The 18,594-nt window shown below is 37.0% G+C and overlaps 1 protein-coding gene across 1 annotated transcript in view; it reads right to left on the minus strand.

Moving 5' to 3' along the window:
- Positions 1-291: 291 nt before the first annotated feature.
- LOC146307865 (hemicentin-1-like) overlaps positions 292-18,594 on the minus strand; it is a 45,698-nt gene continuing 27,395 nt past the window's right edge. The window contains exons 10-18 of the mRNA XM_084710415.1: positions 15,439-15,753; positions 10,065-10,325; positions 9,418-9,705; positions 3,383-3,709; positions 2,986-3,255; positions 1,666-1,974; positions 1,364-1,456; positions 1,173-1,243; positions 292-564 (exon numbers count right to left, since the gene is read on the minus strand). Of these exons, the coding sequence (XP_084566541.1) occupies positions 457-564; positions 1,173-1,243; positions 1,364-1,456; positions 1,666-1,974; positions 2,986-3,255; positions 3,383-3,709; positions 9,418-9,705; positions 10,065-10,325; positions 15,439-15,753 (2,042 nt within the window). The 3' untranslated portion in view covers positions 292-456. The remainder of the gene's footprint in view (positions 565-1,172; positions 1,244-1,363; positions 1,457-1,665; positions 1,975-2,985; positions 3,256-3,382; positions 3,710-9,417; positions 9,706-10,064; positions 10,326-15,438; positions 15,754-18,594) is intronic.

An 18,594-nucleotide genomic window follows, 5' to 3' on the forward strand; every position in this document is an offset into this window, starting at 1 on the left:
TGCCCTTCACACCCACACCGACGTCTCGGTTTACTCTGAGTGATGAGAGCTCTGCTGGGTGAAAATGACTCAAGCTTTCCTGGAAATGACGTGATGATAACGGACCTGTAAAATGTGGTAAACAACAAGAAGAAAAATATATGAAAGAAATACAAAGAAAGTATGAAAAAAATGTAACTCAAATAAACCTAACCTACCTAAATCTATTTTTCCATTAGGTGACAAAATAAATAAAAAGAAAATAAAAATATAAAAAGCTCTCATCACACTCTAAGTGCTTCCAGTGAGGGAATGCTTCATGACTTTTACTCAAGAAAAGAATTCAGAATTAGACTTCCAGGATTAATAATGATAAATTAATCATAATAAATTCCTTCACATCCAACTGAAAGAGAAATTCTTTAGCTTCCATTTGTCAAATTATATGTTCCCACTTCTGTTTTCCATGTATCATTCTCAGCTTCCATGAAATATTGATTTAATCAGTTTGATCTCATCCATCATCTGCTTTTTCCTCGACTGGATTTTCTTCATCTGCTTTTTCTTCCGCTGGATTTTCTTCATCTGGATTTTCCTCGACTTTCACATTCGCCTCCTTCAGTGCAACATTTTCATCTCCTCCTTCTTGTTCTCTGGCTCTCGTTAATCCTCTGACTGAGAGAGAAAATAAAAGTTTAGTGTTACAAGATTTAAAATTCACAGAAAGATAAAAAAAATGTGTGAACTCAGATAAATGTTGACCAGGGAGCCGTTTTAAAGACATTTAAAAACTGAGTAAAAAAATTACATCTCAAGATATAAACTGTACATTATTCATAGTTATATTGATTATTATGTGTAATAAAGTAATGCCTAATAACATCAGATACCAAGAACTTTGAATATTCTAATATGCAGTATTTTCAATAAATACTGTTTTTAGTCGTTTTGAGCGTCTTAGTACTGTATTGCGTATCTTTGTGTGGGGTTTCTGTGTCTTTGTGGTCATTTTTTGTCCCTTTGTGATTGTTATATGTCTCTGTGGTTATTTTGCATGTCTGCCTGGTTGTTTTGCATCTCTTTGTGGTTGCTTTACGTGTCTTTGTCTTTGTGTCTGACTCTTATATAATCAACTGTGAACTGCATAAACCACCCGGCACATTGCTACTTTTCTTTCTTTTATCCTACATGACCTGAATGCAGCACCGGTCTTGCAGGAACAGGATCAGTTTCTGGGTCAAACCACAGAACAGAGACACTCCCTCTGTATTATCAAACAGTTGTGAGTGTGAATCATCCTCATGATTGAATACAAATGAAATTAGCTTATAGCTAACTCTGGTGCAGCTAAGTAGCCGAACACTTTCCCCCAAAAATGACTCACTTTTACAGCCTAAGAACGCCAGCACCCCATATGACAGACTCAGGAGGTAAGCCAGTACGATGATGATGGAGATGTAGATGTACTCTTTGGAACCTGAGAAGTAAATCAGGAGAACATCATTCATCCAAAACTCAGCATTTCACACCACAGAGCGACCAAAACTAGACTCAAACCTTAAATCTGTCTCTTCACCAAACTCTTTGGGTTTATAAACATCTCAAACCTGAGACTGATGTTAGGCTGGAGTTTAAAGATGACTGGCTGGGTTTAGAGAAGGTTTGGCTCCTCTGTAATGTCGTTACCTTCAGTCACTGTGACGTCGGTCCAGGTGATGTACGTTTCTTCAGGTGTGCTGACCTCGCAGGTGTAGGTTCCCTGGTGCTCAGTCTGCAGGTTGTGCAGCTGCAGGTATCTCCTCGCCGAAAGGCCATCGGAGATGTGAGGCTTCCACTGATCCCAGACCTTCACCGACTGCTTCTTAACAGCGATGGAGATCGACAGGATGGGATCTGAGCGTCTGAACATCCACGTGAGATTAAAGCTCAGAAGGGCGTTGTTTGGCAGACTGCAGGGAACGTTCACATCGCTGCCTGCAGAGACCTGGATGGAAGCTACAACAAAGAGAAACAGGAAGTTTTTTATCAAGTCAACTACAACCCAACTCCAAAAAAGTTGTGTAAAATGTAACTTTTCAACTTACATGCAATTGAATACAATACAAAGACAAGTTGTTTAATATTGTTGCTGCAATATGCTCCAAAAAAAGCTGATACAGGATCATGTTTCTGTCTGTGATCCATCATCTTTTCTTCTAACACTCAGTCAGTGTTTGTGAACTGAGACACTAACTGTTGAAGTTTTAAAGGTAAATTCTGTCTCATTCTTTCTTGATATTCGTCTTCAGCTGCTCAACAGTCCACAGTCTCTGTTGTCGTGTTTTGTGCTTCATGATGCACCACACATTTTCAATGGGAGACAGGTCTGGACTGCAGGTCAGTCTAGTGCCTGAACTCTTACTATGAAGACACACTGTTGGAACACGTCCACAATGCGTCTCAGCATCGTCTCTCTGAAATAATCAGGGACGTCTCTGAAGAAGACGTCAGTGATGGCAGCATGTGTCTCTCTGAATCCCTCCATACCATCACAGCTGCTGTCTGTTGAAGTCAGTGCTGGGAACAATCTGGATGGTCCTTTTCCTCTTCAGCCTGGAGGACATGACGTCCTTGATTAGTGAAAACAGTCTGAAATGTGGACTCGTCAGACCACAGGACACTTTTCCTCTTTGCGTCAGTCCATCTCAGCTGAGCTCTGGTCCAGAGACGTCTGCAGTGTTTCTGGATGTTGTTGATATATGTCTTTCTGTTTGAGTCTGAACTTACATTTGTAGATGCAGAGACAAACTGTGTTTACTGACAACAGTTTTCCAAAGTGTTCCTGAGTCCATGTAGTGTCCTTTATACAATGATGAGGCAATTTTTCACAAAGTGGTGAATCTCACCTCATCCATGCTGGTGAACCACTGAGTCTTTCAAGGATTTGCAAATCATTACATCTGTTTTTATTTACAGCTCTTTTGGACCTGGGGTCGTACAGCCTCACACCAAATAAATCAAACTTACCTTCTTGCTTCAGGAAGGCTGTCATTTTGTTGGAGTCGCTGGTGACACAACAGATGCACGTCTGATTTACGGCGTCGTCCTCCATCAGCCTGAGGGAACTCTGAACGTTGTAGAAGCCGAGCTGGTTTTTCTGGGTCTTTGTTTTGTTAAGGAGGAGTCGAGCGACCGGAGGATCTGTAGACCAGGTGAGTGACGGGGCCGGGTAGATACCTTCAGCTCTGCAGGTGACTGAGCTGCCAATGAACTCGATGTCAACCTTCTGAACCGGAGCTACAGAAACAGTAAAGATGAGTTTGCTGCTGCCTCAGACTCATTTTATAAACAGATGATGCTTTAAGGGTCAATATGATAAATATATTTTATACAAATGCCCACGACTTCCTTAAAGCAGGTTTACCTTTGACAACAAGAGAGATGATCCCAGACTCCTCAGTATGGGCTTTGGTGTAGGTGATGCAGAAATATTTGCCCTGGTCGTGCGGCGTGACGTTTCTCAGCACCAGCGTTGCGTTGCCATCCAGGACCTGGTCTGCGTACAGAGCTGTTCTTCCTATGTACTTGTCAGCCGGCGAGTTGTGGCCGACCACAAAGCTGGTGTTGCCGTAGCGTGTGCAGCTCACCACGGCTTTCTTCTTGTACCACATGATCCTCGCACCTTTACCGTCAGACTGGAACTGACATGGCAGCACACAGTCCTCTGAACTCACACATGTGATGGTTAAGTCTGGAAAACACAAGAAAAACATTCAGATTTAAATTTTAGATACTGATATTTGCTCCCTGGATGTCACAGATAAATGCTCACTGCTGCTTTAGATGGATTAAAACACAGAGACTGAATTTCACCATATGATGTATTGTAAGTTGATTCTTCTGAAAAAACCCTATAAAACCCTACAAACAAGTTAATCTATTCAAACAACATATTTTGATTTACTTGTTAGTAGTGATTCATATTCATTTATGGACGTTCTTTAGCATATTGTCATAAACTGAAAATTCAGAAGATCATCCAAAGTAAGGGTGCTGCAGTGCATCAGAGAATAAAAGATGTCTTGGTAATGTGATTCCCATCACTATAGAGATCTGTGCTGCAATAAAAACACAGTGCATGAGGTAATTGTTACACTGAGAATGAAATGATCCCTTCCTGAAGCAGTGATGGAGGATAAACCCCCCTTTGGTGCTAATTTAAAAAGTTTATCTAAAGTTTATGGAAGAAAAGTCCAGCATGAAGAAGAGGAATTATTAGTTACCTACCAACTAAGCAAAACACTAGTTAACTATTTATTACAAAATGCTTCTTGGACTTTTGGCGACCATCACTTATTTACACAAAGTATTTCTTTTCCACAAACAATTACAGGCTGATCATATTCAAGTCCCAGGCTAGGCCTATTATTGTTCCTTTTTATGTTTTATAGTAGGCCTATTTTATATATATTTTATTTCATGTATGCACTGAGACTGAAACACACTCTCTTCAGGTTTGTGTGGGTATTCTGTGTTGACACTGCAAATATTTTAATGTCTTTCTCTTACACTTTTCTTGTGTGATTCTTTCACATAACTAAGTAGAAATGTAAAAATAAAATAGCTGCATCAAATCAGGGGACATACATGAGGCCATCCTTGGTATAACTTTTGAAAACCGGAGCCAATCAGAACGTGGGACATTGTCTCAATATGTGGGACGTCGGTGGGACAAGGGATAAAAATGCTGTGCAGTCTGCATAACAACAAAGCTAGTTAATGTGCTGTACAATTATAATAATAATGATAATATTATATTTTTTTTGTAAATTTAAAGTCATGTTCCATGAAATATTTACATCAAGTAATATTGAGGAAGGTATATTAAAAACAAAATAACTGAGTATTATTGTCTTTCAGGCTTTCCTAAAAAGATATCTTTTACATCTCTACATTTATTTTTTACTTCCACCAACCATCAATATAAATTAACAAGTATGCAGTACTGTCTGAAGTATTTTCTTTGTCTATCACAGTAAACATGATGTATTAAACGTGACTGCTCACCTTTTGCTTCAGCTGGAGAGAAAATCCACAGGAGAGAACAGAGAAGAAGTCCTTCATATGCTGCCATGATTAATTAACAGAGATAATAACGATGATAATAAGGACAGTCTAACACCTTCTGAGCCCGACAAAACTCTGACGGGATCAAGTTTGCTGAGTTTACAACATCACCGCCCCATCCGGCTGGAAATATGTGACAACTGCAGCCAAAACAAAAACCAGAATTTCCACATTCAATCCAACATCTCCACCTGCCTCCTGATTATTAAAAGTGAAACTCTGAGCTGGAAACAACAAACACGCCTCAGTCAGTTCTGCTGTACTCTAAAAATCAAAGGGTTTGATAAATGATGCACATGATGAACTGCTTTAGAGGAAGATTTTGGACAGAAGTGAAAGATAAAAGTTCAAGACTTTCACTTTTTCTTGCAAATTTTAATTAAAGCATACTGATTAAATACAACTTAAACATCTTAAATGTACAGATAATGTATTTTCTGCCACTAGAGGTGTCTTTCAAGTAAAAACAATTAAAAAAAAGACATAGTTTAAAAAAAAGACATAGTTTGACAGCCAATGAAAATCAATCTGAGGTGACTCAGGCAGAAATCATGTAAGTTGGTTGTAAGTTTTGGTCACGTTCAAGACTTCCTTGCTCACATATCCCGTTTTTTCCTGCAAAATAAAGCAACAGCAACTAGCTAGCCACGGCTGGCAGGAAAAGCACCGTTATCATGAATGAATCGAACAAATCAATATCAGTAGAGTCAAACTGGGTGAGGGAGGCAGGATTATTATAGGCGATGGGTAGATGCTGCGAATTTGGTACAATCATGGACCGAATACCTATTATCTTACAATGACAGTGAATAATATTTTGGCGTTATGAGAGTTTTTTTTAATATAATTTCAGAGAAATAAGCTGATCTTGTATCTTTCATTGTTGACTGATAGCTTATCATGAGTTCTTTTAAGGTGGTAAGAATGACAGGTGATTTAGTTTGTTTCCATTTACGCTCATATTTTCTGCATTGCCGTTTTGTCAAACCTGCTCTGGATATGATCATTAAACCAAGGGAGAGTATTTGATTTTGGCTTTCTATTTTTCAGAGGAGCAATGGGGTCCAAAGTAGAAAGACAGACATCACATCACGCCAGTCATCTCAAAAGCTACCATAATATCAAGCATTTTAGGTCACAACAATCTTGAAAAAAGCCTGTGAAATCATGATTGATACTGATTAATGCATCCAAGTAAAATGTCATCCTTCCTTCCTGAGTGGAGAGGTTTATTTGTCCTCAGATCTTTGTCTCCATGAGCGATGTGCTGACATTCTTCAGGAAGGTGTTACTCCATAATCTCCCTGTATCCACTGCACCTTTTTGATGTAAACAAAATGAAATCAAATTCAGTTTTGAAAAACGTTACAAACTCTTAAAAAACACAAAGCATTGAAAAAGGACTCCTGCACACTGTCAAACTTGCAATATGTCATTTATTTGTGATGTTTCGGTACTAGACCTTCATCAGGCAAAAGTCTGATGAAGGTCTTCTCTCTTCTCTCTCCAACGCATCCTGTTTAATAGATGTGCCAAGTGTTTCCTTTGTTTCTAAAAAATACAAAGCAAACAAACAAACAAATAAACAAACCACAGGAAAAATAAAGCTGTCACCTTGATTTGATTAGATATGTAGGTTTAACCTTATTTTATTCACCTTGAGTTTTAATTTAAACAAATATTATCAAATTAAAATGCAGGTTATGTATTTCAGGAGAAAAGGTATTGTGGAATCTGAAGTCTGAAAACAGGGTCAATGCAAAAGTTTTTCTTTGGAGTAAATCACACAATTCTCCGTGGGTTAAAGAGATTCATGATATTTTTGAGGAAGATGAGTTGCTAAATATGTAGCTGTATCAATAATTTATCATGTAGCATGAACAGATTAGAGGAAAGTTACTCACGATAGATTTGAGACAAAATGGTTAAATTATGTTTTGTTATAACCAAAATGACAAACTTATTGTCATGGTTTTGTTTTTTGTTGATTTCCTGTTTTATTTTGGTAGTCTTGGTTCTCCCTCATGTGTCTAGTCTTTACTTCCTGTCTTTGTTCTTTTTCCCGCTCTTTTTGATTGTCATGTCTTTCACCTGTTTACCCACCTGTGTCTTGTTAGTTCCCTCTATTTAGTCCCTGTGTTCCTCAGTATCCAGTTCGTGCTGCTTGTTTCCCCATGTCTGCCAGCCTGTGTCCCGTGTTTACCCTCATGTGCTTCTGTCGTGATATTTTGCCCCTGGACTATTTTTCAGTTTGTCTTTTGTTTGTGCCCTCTCGATCATCCTCCCAGTCAATGAAATGTGATACAGTCCATACAGGCTGTTGTACGCGCAGAATAATTAGTTAGCCTCTAAATGGTTAAATGCTGTGTTTTTATTACAGAGGTGTAGTTGCTGCACTCAGTAAGTCAGATAATAAAACACTTTTAATCCAAACCAGGGATTGGAATTGTTTTACCATAAATGCATCATGACCACTGGCACATAATGAAACGTCTGTTCAAAATCCAGAAATGTTCTTGTGCACCGATGATGACAGAATGAAATGGTTATGTTATTTTAACATTTTTAACCTTCTTTTAAGCTTTTAAATGCCAGGATGGTTTATTGTTTGGTATTAGTTGTAATTTATGTTGCTGCTCTGGTTTCTGGTCTGTTTTTCTATATAATTGTGTCTTGTAAACCTGTTTGGACTGGGCACATTATTTGTGCATGACAGAATAACAAAAATCAAATCAAATCATGAAATGCATTAAAGGCAAACTTCACCACTTTTAATGCACGTGTCCAGTCTCTGATGATGGGAAATGTAGTCAATTGAAGCAATGAATTCCTCATTGCTGCTATACTGACCAACAGAACTGAGTTCTACTGCTACAAAATCTGTTGTTTTTGGGATTTATGGCTGCAGTTTAAACATTTACTTTCATGACTGGCTGGACATTCACATGAACAGGGTTCATTTTTGTCTGTGCTCCCAATCCAATCAGTGTCACACCTGTGTCTTATTTAGGAAATGAGTCTGGCCAAGGCAGCAGTTAAAAACCTTACCAACACACTGGTGGTCTATATGTCTGTTTACAGTTAATATTCTCCTTAAAAAGAGGCTCAAATTCAACATCAGTCAATGGCCGTAACCCACAATGCTGTTTGTAGTGAAAACACAAGGCAAAATTCTATTTTTTTAACCATCACATAAACAGTTTTATAATAATTTGTAATTTAATTCCATTGTATGTAACTACATTAATAGAGAAAGGCCACCTCTGAGCCCTTCCTTTGTGCAGCCAAAAAACTGCACAGAACTCATAACTTTCAAAAAGATTCAGTTGCTGCATCTTGTTATGTAGTTTTCATCTATCTGAAGTATTTATATTTCTTTACTTCCCATCTCTGCTAAATCTTATATTATTTTACTGATTATTTAAATAAATTTGGCTTAGAATACACCGTAAAATGAACAGGGTAATTGCAAATTAGAGGTGACGCTGCTTGGCAGCAGTATTCCTCTTTAACATGTTAACTCATCCTCTAGTTCATTGCTGTGCAGCAGTGCAACTGAATTTCCAATACAGACGTGATTTACTGTAAGGCCTTATAAATAATTTGGGACATGTTCCGTTTTCCTGGTGACCAGAGAGCTGTTTTGAGTCCAAAAAGACAATATCATAAATACAACCAACATACACAAAATAAATTGAAATGTGAAAGCATAAAGTCATTTACCTTCTCGTCCAAACACAGAACAGCAGCACTATGGCTAATGGTGGAGCTGCCACTACTGATATTGCAATTAATATTGCAATAATGTCATGGTTTATAGGCCCAATCATGTCAAAAGAACATCAACCTGAAACAGAAAAGAGTTGGTAAATCAAATTTTCCGACAGCAATAGACCATATTTCCACAAATGGACTGACATCTATTGCTTCCACATCTGAAAAGTGATGTCAATGCTGAGGTGCCTGAAAGCTGCATTATTTCTAATGGCCTGCAGGGGGAGAATCCATTAGTTTCAAAAATAAGTTTATGAGATTTTATGAGAAAATTAGCCTACTTGTCACTTGATTTATTGAGACGAGGTGTTTGCAGCCTGGAAACTCACTGTTAGACCACCAACCAAATCCTACACACTGATCCTTTAACATGTATGTAAGTACAAAGTTTTAAATGAAATCATTTGTACATCTTATATTTTGCTCTTAGGGCCCATCCACATGTATACAGGTATGTAGTGAGCTTTTTCTTTTTGGTCTTTCATCCACACACAAATGGCATTTTAGGCAACTAAAAAAACTGAGCTTTTTGAAAATGCCCCCTATGGTGAAAGTTACCTGGACCTTTTCTCATCAGGAAGATGTTGGTTATGTATGTCTCCTCATCATTGCTGAGCTCACACGTGTATCTTCCCTCCTGATTTAAGTCCTGTAGTGTGAGGCTGCCTGACTTGGACACAGCCTTCACCTGCTGCTTCCACTCCTCTGAGATTGTGCAGGAGATGTTGGTCTGGTTCAGGATGATCTGATCATGGTTGAATCTCCAGAGGAGACTGAAGCCTGTTAGCGGCGTGTTTGAGGAAGTGCAGGGGATTGTTGTTTCAGTGTCTGAACAGTTGATGAAAACTGAAATGATAAAACACAAAAACATTGACAAAAACTGATGCACATCTAGTTCCAGATTCTAGAAAGAAATTCTGAACATTATCGATTATTATAATAATTTTTTTTAGGATGGTGTAGCAAATATTTTTTATTTGCACACACATCCAGATAATGAAATACGGTACATCCACACTGCTACATTTTCATTTTAAAATACATATTTAGTATGTCAATACATACATGTATATTTAGTTTTAGTATGTTTATACCTAGTATCCACACGACCTGGCATTTTACGCCTAAAATTGAGATGTTAGCAGATGTTAGTAGGTGTTTGTATATTTTTGTCCAGTGTAAAAGGGGCTTTTAGAAACACTTACTTGGTTTAAACAAAGTGGCTGTCTTCCAGTTGATCCCACTGCTGACGTTGCAGCTGTAGACCAGACCAGTAACACTGCCTGAGAGAATGACAGAACCAGTGATTTTGTAGAGCTGCTGTTCAGTCTGCTGGACTGTGGGGTTTTCTGGGGTCAGAGTGGATGGAGGGTTGGTGGACCAGGTGAGCTGAGGCTCAGGGTAGATCCCCTCTGACCTGCAGATGATCCTGTTTCCGACCTGCTGAATGTTGACTTGGACTGGAGCTGCAAAAAGAAAAAAAAGAAACAAAGAGGTTTTCTTTATATAAAATTAATTTAGAAGTGTAAATGCGTTACCTGTGGATAGTCCCCCCCCCAAAAAAATAAATAAATAAATGCCTCCATACTGCTTGTTTGGTGTAATCCAAGTCACTTAAAGCCCTGCATGTCATTCACTTATACGTGTACACCATCACACCACACACACCCAGTTCAGACTGTGTGCATGTGAACATGGTTCCAAGTTAAGGATCTACAGTGAAGATTCAGGCTAAAAACTGTAAATGATGTCTTTTAAATTAGCCTGGCATAGGAGGAAACTTGGAATATATTGTATATATGTTACATTCATTAGGACTTATTGTTTTAAAGAGATTGAGAGCGGGGGGCGGCTGTTTAGCTCAGTTGGCAGAGCAACTGCCCTGTGTATGGGGGCTGTTAGTCCTTTGCAGCGGCCGGTGGTTTGACTCCCGCCTGTGGCCATTTGCTGCATGTCATCCCCTCTCTCTTCACCCCCCTTTCCTGTGTGCTCTTCAGCTATCTTATCAAGAAAAGCACAAAAATATAACTTTAAAAAAAAAGAAGAGAGATTGAGAGTGCACTACCAAGAGTTTGCTGTCATGGCACCAGTGTAGATAGAAAATATGTGTAGGTGGCTTGTTCATCTAAAACTGGGCTTATCCCCCTTCTTTTAAAAAAAATATTTAATGTTTTATTTACTCACATCATGCAATTAGCCTTGCAAGCCTGGAGCTAGCAGCTAACAAGATGTTTCCAGGCAACACTACAAAATATTACTGCTGTCTGCAGTCAGCACAGATGTTTTTCATGCCTCTTCTAGGGTGTAAAACACATTTACATTTACACCAAAATATGTCCAAAATAAGCCATGACTTCCTTATACCAGCCTTACCTTTTATATTAACAGTAACAATTGCAGACTCTTCAGTGTGGAGTGCAGTCATGGTGATGCAGTGATATTTTCCCTGGTCTTCCAGTGTGATATTTCTCAGCACCAGTGTTGCGTTGCCACTCAGGACCTGGGCTTCAAACAAAGCTGTTCTTCCTCTGTACTTTTCAGCCGGTGATTCGTGATCACCATTTAGAAAGCTGGTGTTGCCGTAGCGCGTGCAGCTCACCACAGCTTTCATCTTGTACCACATGATCCTCACCCCTTTACCATCAGACTGGAACTGACATGGCAGCAAACAGTCATCTGAGTTAACACATGTGATGGTTACCTCTGGAAAACACAGGAGACACATTCAGGTTAAAATTTACACATAAGCCTCTTTCTTTATTGAGCACAAACCATCCTAATTCGTAGACTTCACTGAGAATGCTGCAATGACCAAACATGCTCTTTTTAGTTTTTCACATATTTCTTGAAATCTCCAGTCATGCTCCAAAACCAAATCACCAAACAATCAAACACTTCTGAGCAGTCATTACATCAAAAAATGGAAAAGACAGTGTTCAGGACATGTAGCTACAAAGAAATTTTACTTGATGATCACACCTGATGTGGTGGTAATAAGGTTTCCCACTATATACATTAGTAGGTTTGGGAGTATTTGGTTCAGAAAATTGGGTTTACTGGTTTATCATTATCTGTGAAAAATTCTCAGTAGCATCTTGTCATAAATTGTCATCAACTGGATAAACTTCAGGATCACTGAAGTTATCAGAATTCAGCCTCTGTGAGCCATGAATGACTTTATAAAACTTCATAGTAATCCACTGAGCAGTTGTTGAAATATTTCCATCTGGACCAAAGTGAGAAATAAAGACATGGAGACTAAAAACATTGCTTGAAATGTTCTGGGTTTTTCCATGACCTGTAGCTGACTGCACCAGCGATCAGCGTCTCAGATCAGAATGATGATATCTTGGTATGTGATCTCTGACGCACTCCAGCACAACACGAGTTCAAGTGGAACTATGTAAGTATAATCAGGATAATGTACTTAAAGTAATAAAGGTAAAAGTAGTCAATGCAGTAAAATGTCCCCTGTGACTGTTTTGGTGTTAAATCTGATCTCATTAGATGATTCTGACTCAGTCATTAATGTAAAAGCAGGATTTTACTCTTGTCGCTGCTGGAGGTGGAGCTCATTTTGAACTGTTTTAGATTGGACTAGTTGCAACTATTGATTATTTTGATTATGGATTCATCTGCTGATCATTTTTTTCCATTAATCAATTGATTGTTTAGTTTGTAAAAATGGTTTAAAAAGTGTCGTCACAATCAGCCAGAGCCCGCAGTGACACCCTCACAGTGTTTGTTTTATCCAACCAACAGTACAAACTTCAACATTATTGTAAATACATTATAATAATTAAAAAAAATCAAAGGAAGATACAAATATTTTAAAGAACACATACATTAACATGCACAGTTTATGTAGAGTGTACTTTCTGCAGTATTCTATCTTTCTATCATGATAAATCATACATTAAACGTGACGCTCACCTTTTGCTTCAGCTGGAGAGAAAATCCACAGGAGAGAACAGAGAAGAAGTCCTTCATATGCTGCCATGATTAATTAACAAACATAATAACGATGATAATAAGAACAATCCAACACTTTCTGAGTCTGACAGGAGTCTGACAGGAAGCTAAGTTTAAAAACATCACTGCCCTGACAAGATCAAGATCAGTCCACACCTCCACTGAAACCAAAACTCAGTTTGTTGTCGTCTCAAATCATCATTGATCAAAATCAAAGCCTTTGATTAATGATTCACAGCATGATGAACTGATTTTTTACCGGAGTAAAAAATAAGTCTTTCACTTTTACTTGCAAATTGAAGAATTAAAGTCACTTGTCAAATTGACCAAATACAACCTAAAGTGTTCTTAAATGTAAGAGAGCTCAGAGGGCAGAAACAGAGGCGAGCACACACGCACACACACACACACACACACACACACACACACACACACACACACACACACACACACACACACACACACACACACACACTTTCAGACATGTTTGAAGTGACTGAACAAAATATTGATGATTTATAAAACATTACCTGAAGCAGTGGCTCCCAATTATTGTTAATGACTGATAAAAATTGTGAGGTTGGGGGGCGCAAACCTCACAGGTAAGAAGCTGTTTTACTGTTATGAGCGTGGTGAGTTTGATACAGGGCTCCACTGTTCACACAGGTTCACGTCACATGGAGGATTTTTAAAAATTGTTTCATATCTCTTGACCAAACAGTGATACAAATAATTAATAACAAAAATACAAATAAAGCTTTGCTCGAGTTATTTTCTCAATATTCAGCTTTATTTTGTTTCTTTAAAACATGAACTTAAGGTTTTAATTTTGCAAATTTACATTTATGAATGTAAAACAATACAAAATGAGATTGATTAGAAAATACTTTCATATAGTGTTGATCCTCATAAAAGATCAGCTCAAGGTGCAGATTATATCATCAAAGATGAATCAATGTATACATATTAGAGGATGTTTGCCGAAGTGAATACAGAAGTGAAGCTTGTTTCTTTATGAACGTTCCTACTTCAAGCTTAAGTTTGCAGTGCAGTGAATACGTGCATCAAATATCATTTTATCATTCAGTCTCCTGTGAAGAGCTTTGTCTCTTCATTTCAAGGTATCAAGGTCATCTATATTATATTTATTATATATGTTTATATCTGGAGAGACTCCATTATGAAAATATTACGAAAATTACGAAATATATTTGTTTGTGTGTGCATGATCAAGATTGGAAATTTGAGAGCTGTTATTTCATCCCTGTTCATGTTTTTAGGCTATGTATCATAAATAATTTGTTATAAAATCCACACATTCATTTCTGCTTTCACACATCAAATCAATATTTTAAACATTAAATATACATTTTTCCAGAATGAAATCCCTTAATTATATTATATTATATTAGAACATTACAGGTTATTTTTATTTATTTATTTATCTATTTTATTTTTTTTTTATTTTGATTGAAGTCTGGCTATGAAATTTAGCACCTACTTATCTGAACTGTGCTGTTATAGAGCAGAGCCTCACTGTAAAAGTCTGGATGAAGATGTTTACTGAACAACAACAACAACAACAACAACAACAACAACAACAACAACAACAACAACAATACAGAACTGAAGGTCTTGTTTCTGTCTGAACTCTCCCTCTTCAAGTTTATGTTCACAGTTCAGTAAATAAGAGCTTCAAGTGTCACTCTGTCCTGTAGAGTCTCGTCTCTCTTCGTCTGACTCTTCCTCTATTTGTTCTTCCTCATCTTCCAACCTGTCGTCCAGATGATAATGATCTGGTCTGCAAACAAATTGAAGACATTTTTGAAACACATTAAACTCAGAGTAATTTCATCATCTGTTTCACTGAGAGAAGTTTATTTAAGGTAGATTTTAACTGAAGCAAAGGAAAAAAACAGATTAATACAAAACTGAATAGAGCTTCATTTGTTGTAATGCAGGATATTTCTCTTTTTATCAATCAAGACCAAGAAACAATGAAAACATTGAAAAATAATAATAATAATTTAAAATAATAAAAATAAAACGACCAAATGACAGCAGTATTTTTACATTAAACATAATCATAAATCATTATGAAATAATCATGACAGTGCAGCAGTGTTAATGTATTTAATACAGACGATATACTTACTCAGTGTATGCAAAAGATGGTCGCCTAGCAACAGTTTTTTTGCAGTATATGACCAGGCCTGCAATTACTGCGATAACAAAAAGGATTACAATCACTCCGACTATATTTCCTACATTTGACTGCGGTGTTTCATCAGGTGGACGGACTGAAACAGAAAAACAGCGTTAACTGAACTTTATAGCAAAACAATCTTACAGGACATGAAGCATCAAATGCTGTGATTTTTTTATGATAAGTGTTGTGTTGTTTATTATTAATGACACAGAAAACCTTTTGACTGAATGTGATGCTGTTGAGTTGTTAAATTCATCAATAACAGACAGACTGCAGCCTCCAGAATGATCATAAACTGGTATTACATTATACACATATGACATTATTAGTATATATGTCTCCTACATTATTATTGTACTTTATTACATTATTTTTATTACTTCATGTGTTTCTCATACCGTTCACTTTTAGGATGATAAATGATTTCTCTGCAGACTCTGTACTGGTGTAACACTGGTATCTGCCCTCATCCTGAACTTTCACCCCTGTCAGCTGGAGCGAGGCGTTTCCTCTGGAGATCTGATCCCTGAACAGTGATGTCCTGTTTTTGAAGCGCTGGTTCTGGAGTGTGAGCTGGTCTTGGTTGTGGTAGTAGGCGTGGACTGGAGTGTTTCCTGTGGTCTCCTGAATCCAGTGGATGACTGGATCAGGTCCGGGCTGGAAGCTGCACGGTAAGATGCAGCTCTCCATGAAAACACAGGACACCTCAACATCTGCAACATCTGATAAAGAGACGTCCATCACTGGAACGTCCATCCAACTGAGCTGTTTATAGAGACATGCATCTGCTCTGCATCAAAAATTAAACATAGACATATTTTTTTCTTGTCTTAGTCTGTTTTAACAACAGTGGAAGTGACTAAATTATAATTATTACATGGCTTTATTAAATACTCGGTTCTGATTGGTCAATTACTTAATTCTAGGTCTTTTATTTCTGGACAGCAGACTGTGGATTGTGGTTATGGACACAGTTTTGGTCATGAACTCTGGAGGAGCAATAAAATAATAATATATATTATTATTAATTAATAAATAAACAAAAATATTTCCCAGAGACAAACATCTCCTCTTCAGTTGCACTTACATCCATCAAACTTTCCAGTTTTATTCATTTCTATATTCTGGAGGTTTTTGTAGAGAGATGTGTTCATATATCATTCATAGCCTGATTTATAGAACGTTTTATTCCAGAAACCATGGACCAAACAGGACTTTTTATGTATTTTCTGATTCTGAGTGATAAAAAAAGAGAGATATCCAAATCTTTGACTCTAATCTGTCAAGAAAATGAAACAAGAATATTAAACAAGTCTAAAAAGTCTGAATTCTGGAAATGTTTGCAAATTAGGAAAACTTGTAAGACAAAACATCCTTATTTTAATGTAAGTAACCAACAGAGGACGTCTCATGGTGATATCTATTGGTTGTTGTTTTTTTCTTTACCCTTTTCTCCTGCAGCGTCTCCATCAGTACCAATATGTCATCATTTAATCATAAGAAGGTACACAGTGTTTCTGCAGGTTCCTCATCACTTCAGTCCTCGTTCACACAAAGTAACAACACAGAACCAAAGAACCGACAGACAAGCAAATAAAATGAATAAATACTTTTATGCATTTTAATGTGAGTGAGTTAGTTAGTTTCCTGGTTATAGTTTCTTGTAAATGGAAAATATTTTCTTTCACAGATGAAAGTGAATAAAAAACAAAACCAAGTATGAAACAAATGTCACCTTCACTGTGTTTGTTTGGTCCAAACAGTCGACACCTCAACATTTAAAACATTATGAACTTCAAAAAAGAATATTTTACAGAACATACAGTATATCACACATGAAGAAGTACAGTTTATGTACTTAATATTTTGTCTTTCTATCATAGTAAATCATCATATGTTAGATTTAACTGCTCACCTTTAGCTTCTGCTGCAGAGAAAATCCCCAGGAGAGAACAGAGAAGAGGAACAAACACTGACATGATTAATTATCAAAGACGATATCGATGATAATAATCACAGTCTGACACTTTCCTGACAGGACGCTCAGGACTGCTGGGATCAAATTTCCTGACCGTCCCTACTGAACAAGAAATCTGAGTGTGATGACCAAAACAAAAACCAGAATTTCCACCTGTATTTTCCTTTTGTCTGTCCTCTATAATCTGTTTCTGGTATGAACCTGATCTACAAACAGCAGACAGTTTTAGTTTTCTTGTCTTTTCCACCACTGTCCTGTTATTTCATCCTTATTTATATATTTATATATCACAGACACAGTTTTATTCATTTCACACATTAATTGCTGCTTCAGATATTAAGGGTTTCACACAAAATCTACATTTTAAAAATTAAATGTCCAAATTTTTGCAGAATAAAATCCCTTTTCTTTGATTATTTTTCTGTTAAACTGAATGTTTGGTTATTGATGGACAAAAAAATATGTCTTCTTGGATTTCGAAAAACTTTGACATTTTTCACAATTTTTCTGACTTTTTATAGATTCTGCAGCCGTAAATTAACAATGACAATTGACACTTGAATCTTAAGATCTTAAGAACTGACTTTGGGAAAGTAGATTTCTGACTCACTGTCTGACGTGTGAAAAAAAAAAAAATTAAGAATGACACCTGAAACTTCTTGTTAAAGTATTTCTCTATAACATTAAATATTCTTACTGATTATCCATGAAGAGTTTAACCATCAAAAACTCCAACTCACCAACTGTCATCAGATTTTTATTCAAATGTCAATAAACTACAGAAATATGACATCATTTTTTTCCTACTAAGCTCCGCCCACTTCAAACAAGTAAAAAATCCTCTTACATAGCATTAGATTTTTTTAAGCTCTGAACATATAATGTTTTTAGCCATAATGAGTGTTTTAATTCCTTCATTTCTATTTCTTACCACCAATAACTGAACAGGAGAAAAAAAAAACTAGAACGACTCAGAAGAAAGATCCTGGGTGTCTCGTTGTTTTCTCTCGGTGGCTGCTGATGCTGCTGCTCAGAAAAATGATGTAGACAGAGTTCACAGCGCAGAAAATAAGAGCTTCAGATATCCATTCATCCTTCAGACTACAGCAGAGAGCCTCGTCTCTCTTCATCTGACTCCTCCTCTAGTTTTCCTCCCTCAGTTTCTGATTTGTTCCTCAGATGATTCCGTTCTGATCTGCAAACAAATTGAAGATAATTTTGAAACACATTAAACTTAAAGTGATCTCTCAATAACAAACATGTTCAATATGTTCTTTTTCAACATTATTATGAAGCTATATGATGCTCACACTGACCACATTGTTTAAACTGAAGATGAAGATTTAAAGTGATTTAGTCTTAATTTCAACCAGAGAGCACTGACATCATTAATTCTTTATTCACATTAATGTCCTGCAGTTTGTCAGAGATCAGCTGTTCTTCTCTGGCCTCAGCTCTGAAGCTCTCAATTCTTATTTTTCATACAAAAACATTTATTGCACTCTTGATTGCTCATGTAAAGTCTGATGTTCTTGCTGTCTGTATGACATTAACATATCATTTGTTGCAAGGCAGG

Source organism: Lutjanus erythropterus, chromosome 21 (assembly GCF_056507025.1).
Source record: "Lutjanus erythropterus isolate fLutEry1 chromosome 21, fLutEry1.hap2, whole genome shotgun sequence".
Lineage (NCBI taxonomy): Eukaryota > Metazoa > Chordata > Actinopteri > Lutjaniformes > Lutjanidae > Lutjanus > Lutjanus erythropterus.